General features: G+C 45.2%; 1 protein-coding gene across 4 annotated transcripts in view; it reads right to left on the reverse strand.

The window, feature by feature from the left end:
* Nucleotides 1-4,471, reverse strand: part of RNGTT (RNA guanylyltransferase and 5'-phosphatase) — a 335,687-nt gene extending 331,216 nt beyond the window's left edge. For 2 of the 4 annotated variants that reach the window (XM_021937590.1, XM_021937589.1), the window contains exon 1: nucleotides 4,135-4,471. In XM_021937590.1, coding sequence (XP_021793282.1) covers nucleotides 4,135-4,198 — 64 coding nt within the window. In that variant the 5' untranslated portion in view covers nucleotides 4,199-4,471. The remainder of the gene's footprint in view (nucleotides 1-4,134) is intronic. The other 2 variants (XM_021937592.2, XM_021937591.2) reach the window with 2 other exon arrangements.
* Nucleotides 4,472-9,579: the final 5,108 nt, after the last annotated feature.

The raw sequence follows: 9,579 nt of genomic DNA on the forward strand, positions 1-9,579 counted from the left end.
GACATTTCAGACTAAATTTTGACCCTCTTTCCCTCATTCTAAATACAACATTAAGTTCCATCCATTTTCCCTTCTTAATATCTCTCAAATTAGCCTTCTACTCTTCATGTCTCACTTCTAAACCATCACTACTGTCTTTCACCTGGGCTACAAGTTCCTAATTAGTCTATTTCCATTCCTCTCTCCATCAATTCATTAAACACAGAAAAGTCAAAGTAAGCTTTTAACCTGGATTCAAATAATCTCATCTTGATGCTGAAAAAAACTGCAATTGTATACCAGTGAAAATTTAAAGCATATGAATATTAAGATACCTTATCACACCCTACTTGCCTGTATGATCAGGCTATTCTCCAATCTCATAACCTCACTTACATCTTCCAGAACAAAAACACTTTTTCAGTCTATTATCTCTCCCATCATCATCCTACATCATCCTATCCTAACAGAAACTTTCCAGAAACACCCCCTGCCAACTATTTATCTAGAAAACTTCTATTTACTCAAGATAATTCATGTACGACCTCCTCTGGGAAGTCTCACCTGATCTCCTTCCTTCCCATCTCTTCTTCCTCAACCTCAGAGAATTAGGTTTATTACCTCTGATTCCCATCGTATACTACAATAGTCTTTGCTACATTTTTTACAACAGAACTGTGCTTAAAATGGATGGTTTGCTACTCCCATGAGACTATGCTTTTTAAGGGTAATATATCTTAGCCATCTCCCTAGCACCCAGGACTAGCACAAAGTAGACATTTAAATATCTGCTAAATAAAATGACTTCAAAATCACCATCACTATCACCATCACACTATCCCTAGTACCTGGGACCACAAGTATGTGCCAATGCACCTGGCTGTGTCTCATATTTACATTCCCACAGTTCCTAGTAAGCTCTTTACATAGCAGGTATGAAATAATTTTATGTTGAATGATATACCTTTAAGAAACTAGGGAGGGCTGGGTGCGGTAGCTCATGCCTGTAATGCCAACACTTTGGGAGGCCGAGGCAGGTGGATCACCTGAGGTCAGCAGTTGGAGACCAGCGTGGCCAACATGGTGAAACCCCATCTCTACTAAAAATACAAAAATTAGCTGGGCACGGTGGTGCACAGCTGTAGTCCCAGCTACTCAGGAGACTGAGGCAGAAGAATAGCCTGAACCCGGGAGGAAAAGGTTGCAATGAACCAAGATCTCGCCACTGCACTCCAGCCTGGGTGACAGAGCAAGACCCTGTCTCAAAAAAAAAGAAAAAAAAAGGAAAAAGGGAAAGAAATTATAAGTTTGTTTTCTTCCAAGTATTCACCTGAAATCTATTAACTCAGAAGGAGGAAAAAACAATTCTCCAGAAAATAAAGCTTGGCCCTGTCTCCAAGAGCTCTCTCTCATTGCATCTGACAAAGAACTAATATCCAGAATCTACAAGGAACTCAAACAAATGAGTAAGAAAAAAATAAATAATCCCATCAAAAAGTGGGCAAAGGACATGAACAGACAAAAGAAGATAAACAATTGGCCAACAAACATATGAAAAATGTTCAACATCACTACCAGGGAAATGCTGGTTTCATTAGAGAAGGTGACTTCACAGGAAAACATATTATATGTAGTTAGTACCATTTTCTTTCTGATTCAGGAAAATTATGAACTTCTAGTACTAGTAAAGTGAATCCTAATATTTGCAACATATAAGTTTGAACTGCCATAACATTTTCCTCAATATGCAAAATATCAAAGAAATTACTGTGATGGTTAATACTGAGTGTCAACTTGATTGAATTGAAGGATGCAAAGTATTGATCCTGGGTGTAGGGGGCGTTGCCAAAGGAGATTAACATTTGAGTCAGTGGGCTGGGAAAGGCAAACCCACCCTTAATCTGGGTGGGCACTATCTAATCAGCTGTCAGCACAGCTAGAATATAAAGCAGGCAGAAAAAATGTGAAAAGACTTGACTGGCCTAGCCTCCCAGCCTACATCTTTGTCCTGTACAGGATGCTTCCTGCCCTCAAACACTGGATTCCAAGTTCTTCAGTTTTGGGACTCAGACTGGCTCTCCTCGCTCCTCAGTTTGCTGACAACCTATTGTGGGACCTTGTGATTGTGTGAGTTAATAGTTAATAAACTCCCCCTTACGTGTGTGTGTATATATATATATATCCTATTAGTTCTGTCCCTGTAGAGAACCCTTACTAATAAATTACACGATTAAGTACAAATTACTTTTTTTTAAATGGAGTCTCACTCTGTCACCCAGACTGGAGTGCAGTGGTGCAGTCTCGGCTCACTGCAACCACCGCCTCCCAGGTTCAAGTGATTCCCCTGCCCCAGTCTCCCGAGTAGCTGGGATTACAGGCACACACCACCACGCCATCATAGCTTTTTGGCTATTCATATATCTTATTTTGTGAAGTGTCCAAATTTTTTGCGAGTTTTTAAGTCCTTTGAATTTATTCTGTATAATACATTAATGGTGGGACTATCAAGTGTTACCGCTTTGGAAAAGAGGTTGGCAGTTTCTTAAAATTCTTAAAACATACACATATTATATGATGCAGCCATTCCTCTCCTAGAGATTTACACAAAAGGAATGAAAGTATATGTCCATACAAAGAATTGTACATAAATGTTCACAGCAGGTTTATTTGTAGTAGCTAAAAACTGGAAACAACCCAAATGACCATCAATAGATGAAGAGGTAAACAATTTGTGGTACACCCAGAACAATGGACTACTACACTGCAATAAAAAAGGAATAAACTATTGATACATGCATAATCTGGATGAGTATCAAAATAATTATGCTTAGTGAAAAAAGCCACACACACTTCCTTCCACCCCAAGCAGAGTACTCACTATATGTTTCCAATTATTTAAAAATTTCTAGAAAATGCAAACTATAATTACAGAAAGCAGATCAGCAGTTGCCAGGCGAAGAAGAGATTTAAAAAGGGCCAGGAGGAAACTTTGAGGGGTGATGGTTTCATGGTTGTTTCCTAGGAAAGAGATGTATTTGTGTATATATAGTCAAAATTTATCAAACTGTACACTTTAAAGCCTATTGTATTCAAGCTCAATAAAGATGAAAAAAACTACAAGAAAAATGATTTAAAGAAACAAAAACCAGGCCAAGCAGGGTGGCTCTCGCCTATAATCCCAACACTTTGGGAGGCCGAAGTGGGAGCATCGCTTGAGTCCAGGAGTTCAAGACCAGCCTCGGCAACATAGTGAAACTCTGTCTCCACAAAAAATAAACAAAAAAATTATGGCTGGGCGCGCTGGCTCACGGCTGTAATCCCAGCACTTTGGGAAGCCGAGGCGGGCGGATCACTTGAGGACAGGAGTTGGAGACCGGCCTGGCCAACATGGTGAAACCCCGTCTCTACTAAAAACACAAAAATTAGCCAGGTGTTGTGGCACGCACCTGTAATCCCACCTACTTGGAAGGCTGAGGCAGGGAGCCGAGATCACGCCACTGCACTCCAGCCCGGGCGGCAGAGAGAGACTATGTCTCAAATATATATATTATAAATGTGTATATATATATAAAATAAACAAAAAAAGTAGCCGGGTGCGATGGCAGGAGCCTGTAGTCCCGGCTACTTGGGAGGCTGAGGTGGGAGGATCGCCAGCCTCAGCGAGAGACCCTGTTTCACAAAAAAAAAATAAAAACAAAAAACTAACAAAAACACCCTCCAGATTCCCAGTCTCAATGTGACCCCATTTCACCGCTGGGAACCGCCCCTTCCCTCCTTATCCTCCTCCATCTCAAGACGGACACTCATCCCTTCTTTCAAGGGGAAGGTTGAACCCTAAAAGGTTCACAAACTACTAAGACTCAAAGTACGCCCACTGTATTCCTGGATCCTCACCTCCTGCCACCAACCTCCTGTCTACCTTCACATTCGCAGAGTTAGCCTTGCAGGAATAGTGACAAGTGCCCCCCATCCGCCGACCATCCCCTCCCGTTCATGTTCCCAAACATTCGTCCACGAAGCGTAATCAGACGGAGCATATCCCACTCCTGAAATACCACTAACGGGCACAGAACCACCAAAAGCTGAGCTCCTCAGTCGGCCCACCCCCGGGCACGCTGGAGTGTGGGGATTCGAATACCCCCCAGTCCAGGTTACCTGCCACCGGCTGGCCGCGCCGGGGACAGTTCAGCCACCGCGGCGGGATCTTGTTGTGAGCCATGTCTTGGGGGCTGCGCAGAGCTGCCCTCCCTCACCAACGTTCGCCGCGCCTTTGCAGCCGCCTCCCCGTGGTCCGGTGCGCACCGGGGTCCGAGACACCCGAATCGCAGCAGTAATCCGAATTCCAGCCGCTCAAATCCGGGTAACGTCAGGGGCAGCGCGCCACTTTCATTCAGGATCAACTCCACCGCTCCAGGAGAACCCACAATGCACTGCAACTTCCGCCCCCGAAGGCCCCGCCCCCTTCTTTCCGAGGTCAGAGGGAAAGAAGAGGAAGCTCTGCGGAAGGATAGCAAAGAGTTAAGGCGGCGACGAATGGGAGGAGCGGTCCGTCTCTCGCCCCGCTCGGCCCCGCCCCTCCCGGTCGCGCTCCCCGGAGGCGCACTTGCGCTCATGGTTTGCCTTTGCATATGTGCAATTGCGTTTGTACCGAACTCCGCAGGACGAAGCGTGTATTTTTTTCCAATCTAGACAACCTAGAGAAACCCAAAAAAGAGGGAAGCCAAGCCCCTTTCCATGCGTTGATTGCCCGTCACTTCCATTAAGGCATCTGTTTTACTGATGAAGGAGGCCTTCTGAGCGTTACCACAGCGCAAGCTTGGCGTCCCAGCTGGATCTAGGTTTGATTTGATATTAGGGAAAGTTGTTCAAGGGAATAAGTCTTAGGAGAATTCTAAGGGCGTGAGATTGGAGTACCAGAAATGGGGAATTTTTCTTACGGTGAGTACTTACGAGGATCTATGAAGCGTCTGAAATTAATTCCAGAACACTTAGAGTTTTGTTTGTACATTTCTTTATCAAAGTTTCAAAGCATACTGGGGAGTTTGAGAAGGTCCATGTCGCCAAAAAAGTTACTAAATAATGTGTATAATTGACAAAGGCAGGAGTTGCTCAGTGGAGAACCTTTTCGTGGCGGTGTTCTCCTCTGCCTACCAAATAAACAGTCCCTTTTATTTTCCCTTCGAGTTAAGCAGAGGTGCTTGGAAGCATTTTATGAATGCCGTCCTTTAACGAGCCTTTGTTACCAGATTAAATTAAAGTGTTAAATATAAAGCTGGATGATGGCAAATCAATTATAAAGTAGTTTGGCTTTAAACACCAATGCTGTATTGGAACTGCAAGAGCATAAGGCTGCAGGGAATACATTTTTAAAGCTTCGGTGGGGAACTTTCTGGGAAACTCAACCCCTTGAATGCCTGGACCCCCTCAGTAAGAGTCCCATCAATAGAGACAGTCTGACAGCCATCTCTCTGAGGCAGCCTGAGTTAGGTCACACTTCTGGTCTGTCCTGCTGTTGCATCTGCTCAGAACTGTTACTGAAAGTGTCAACTCCTCCCCTGACAGAACAAGATAATACCCAGTTTGCTTTAAGGCCATCAGCCTACCCAAATAATCTCCTATTAATTCCCTTTTCTGCCGATAGAGTGTGTACCATGCCCAAAATGGTAAAAAAATAAAACCTTCCATCCCCAGCCCCCTCCAAGGATGGGAAAGGTGAGCCTGATCCTGGAAGAGTATCTTACCTTACCCTTCTGGGGATGACTCCCCTTGGAGACTCCCCTTCCCACACACACTGTATCTACCCAGTAGCTCAGTTTTAGGCACACAGAGGCTTCATACCACTGGGGAGCAACTATTATTGGCTGTAAGGCAGCAATGTGCACTGGATTTTTACTCAGCTATCCAGTTATGCCCTCTCCATACTCAGTGCCACAGAATTGGGAGGACCCTGGGGCTACCTTTTGCCCATAATAGAGAGTAGAATAAGAGAGTGGCATCCCGATGAGTAGGCAGTTTCTCTCTGCCTGTCAGGAATGCCTTGCCTGATGTGTGTTTCTGCCATATTGCTCCTAGGCCCAAGTCTCTTTCTTCTCTGTGAGAAGAAAAATAGACACAGATGGACCAACGTGATTTCCTCCCCCGCTTCCTGGAACCCCTGACTCACACTCCCAGATACGTCTTCGTCTCCTCTTTATCAGATGTAGATTCTCGTCGTTGGTGAATCTTTCATCAAACATCCATTTTGCCCCTAAGGAAGAGTGTATACATGTAAAAAATAAGATTGAACGTTCTCTTTTGGCAAAAGAGAGAGATCTTATCTGTCTTCCCTTTTCCTAGGACATTTCCTTGAGAAACACTTGTATTTATTAATCCTTCCTCTTCACTTTGCTATGTAGATAAATCTTTTGTTTTTGCAGACAGGGTCTCACTGTCTCACCCAGGCTGGAGTGCAGTGGGCATGATCCGGGCAGCCTCACTGCAGCCTCAACCCCTCAAGCTCAAGCAGTCCTCTCGCCTCAGCCCCCAATGAGCTGGGACTACAGGTGCAGGCCACCACACCCCACTAACTTTTTTATACTTTTTTCATCTCGAATTCCTGGGCTCAAGCAGTCCTCCAACGTCAGCCTGCCAAAGTGCTGGTAAGACAGCCAGGTGGGAAGGGTTCCCTGGCAGAATCTCCTACTGACCTGTGCACTGGGAGGAATGCACACTGGGGTGAACCTTGGGAAATTTGTGCCATTCGCAGTGGGGAGGAACCTGGCCCCTCCTTTTCCTGGTGGAACCTGGGATTCAGTCTCCCAGGCAGGAAGCACTCTGGCTTTGGGGAGAGTCTCTGTTTCCCTTTTTTTCTTTTTGCCCAATAAATTCCATTCTCACCCTTCAAGGCATCTGCAAGCCTAGTATTTCATGGCCGTGTTGCAAGGACCCAGCTCTTAGCTGAACTAAGGAGAAAGTCCTACAACAGCTTTGGCACCCAATGTGGGACTTGAGAAGTGGTGAGTGACATGGGGACTCAAAACTTCTCTGTCATTTCTAAGCCTTTTCATGCATGGACTTCTGAGGGTAGGGAAACCATGCCCCCACCCCCAACGCTCCCCGGGGTCAAGGGCCTTTCCGTGGCCTTTGCCTTCATTTTTTGGGAAGGACAGGCAAGCCGTGGCTCCAAGCTCCTTCTCTCCTCCCAGCTGGGGCTGGAGAATGCCACATGTCCACAGCATCTTCCCCTTTCCTGGCCAAGGCTGACAGTAATTAAGCTTCTCTCCCTGGTAGAGGAACCATTTGCATAAGAATAAGAGGTTCTTCCCCCAGGCATCCTTTTTTCTTCACCCCATCAGCAGTTAACTTTTTTTTTTTTTTCTTTTTTTGAGACAGAGTCTCGCTCTGTGGCCCAGGCTGGAGTGCAGTGGCCAGATCTCAGCTCACTGCAAGCTCCACCTCCCGGGTTCACGCCACTCTGCCTCAGACTCCCGAGTAGCTGGGACTACAGGCGCCCGCCACCTCGCCTGGCTAGTTTTTTTTTTTTTTTGTATTTTTTAGTAGAGACAGGGTTTCACCGTGTTAGCCAGGATGGTCTCGATCTCCTGACCTCGTGATCCGCCCATCTCGGCCTCCCAAAGTACTGGGATTACAGGCTTGAGCCACCGTGCCCGGCCATCAGTTAACTTTTAAACCAGATTTTTTTTCTTTTTCATTAGGCTAGGAATGATAAGGATCCCTGTTTATATTCTCTGTAAAGTTTGGTTGTGAAAAATGATCTTGTTGGGACTGGTTTTCTTCTGCCTGTGTAGCTATATATGTGTTGTATACATGATGTCTATAAAAAGAGCTCAAAGGCCTGCCACGGTGGCTCACACCTGTAATCCTGGCACATTGGAAATAAAGTCTAGGGAACTCCAGATCACTGACAGTAGGTGGGATAGAAACATTGGTAAAATCAGATAATTCCTATTTTCTAGGCCCTCCCTGCTTCATGGGTGCAAGCCACTTTGGCACCCACAGCAGCACCTGACAAGGTTGCTGGGACTCAGGGATGCAAACACAGAAGAGGAAAAGAGAACATTCTTCCCTCTCTCCCTCACATACCTGGGGTATCTGCTAGGAAGAGAAGGGAACCAGGGATTCCTGCTCTCCTTCTTTTAGATGAGTAGCCATTCATCTTCAGTCTATACCTCTTTCAAATGCATCTGAACCCCTGAGACTCCTTTAAAAAGCTCCATCTTTTTTCCTCTCTCCTCCTCTGTCCTCTTTTCACCGGGAGGTGTCCGGTATGCATCTACGTCATACCAGACACTCCCATTAGATGCATCCTCCAAACTGGAAAGGTTAATTTCCCAAACCTTAACCTGGTTGGCTTAGGATTGGGCTCAGGGGGAGGGAACGCAGAAGCCCAACATGCTGGCAAAAGGGTCAAGTTTACTACCAGTAGGGCTTGTGGCCTCCCTCTCCCCATGCACCTGGTAAAAGGCCTTGGGATTTTTGAGCTGCCCTTACCCCTCCCCTTGTTTCATTTTAATACATGTTTTCTAATAACCCAATTTATCTCTTCTTGCCTTGGAGCCATCAAATTCCAAACAATCACGCAACCAGAGCTTCTGATGATGGCCTCTTCTGCCGGGAACACTTAAATAGGTGTCTGAGGGAGTTCTAACTGCTGTTTCCCCAAACAGCGCCCCCCATCAGCAGGAAGCAGTTAAGATCAGTCATTGTCTTTATCTTTATCCTAATGGCAGTTAAATGGACTTCTTTAGAGCACAGACCCTTAAACACCTGCTAAATGGAAGCTCCCTCCCACTCATTCTGGAGTGTCATCTCCAGAGGCTGCTCAGCTTCTTTCTAGGAGGTACAGATACTCTTCTGGGCAGGCAGGTGTTCCCTGGTCCCCATTCCTCACCCCAGCCCAAGAAAGGGGACCAGGGAACACCCACCCCTTCTCAGAGCATAGGTAGCTCCTCCCTGGCAATGTACAGCCAAGTGTAAAGGAGTCCCTAGAGAAATTCCAGCCGGCCTGGGCCTTGGGAGAAGTGCGCACTGGGGTGGAGCCTCGGGAAGTTTGCACCATTTGCAGGGGGGAAGAGCCTGGCCCCTCCTCTTCCTGAGTGGAACCTGGGATTCAATCTGCGAGCCAGGAAGCACACTTGCAGGACTCTGGCTTTGCAGAGAGTGCCCATTTCCCTTTTTTTCCTTTTTGCCCAATAAATATCATTATTCTCACTCTTCAAAGTGTCTGCGAGCCTAATATTTCATAGCCATGTGACAAGGACCCAGTTCTTTGCTGAACCAAGAAGAAAGTCGTACGACACTGGGATTACAGGTGTGAGCCACAGCACCCAGCTGATCTGCAGATAAATCTTTTCAAAAGCAAAATGAGCCTCTTGCCTGCCTTACAGCCCTTACAACAATAAGTGTTTTTTTAGGGTCTGGGAAGTATGTCTTGGTTTTTTATTTTATTTTATTTTATTTTATTTTACTTTATTTTACTTTACTTTTATTTTAATTTAATTTTATTTTATTTTATTTTTACTTTATTTTATTTTATTTTTACTTTATTTTATTTTATTTTTACTTTATTTTATTTTATTCTATTTTATTCTATTTTATTTT

Source organism: Papio anubis, chromosome 6 (genome assembly GCF_008728515.1).
Source record: "Papio anubis isolate 15944 chromosome 6, Panubis1.0, whole genome shotgun sequence".
Taxonomy (NCBI): Eukaryota; Metazoa; Chordata; class Mammalia; order Primates; family Cercopithecidae; genus Papio; species Papio anubis.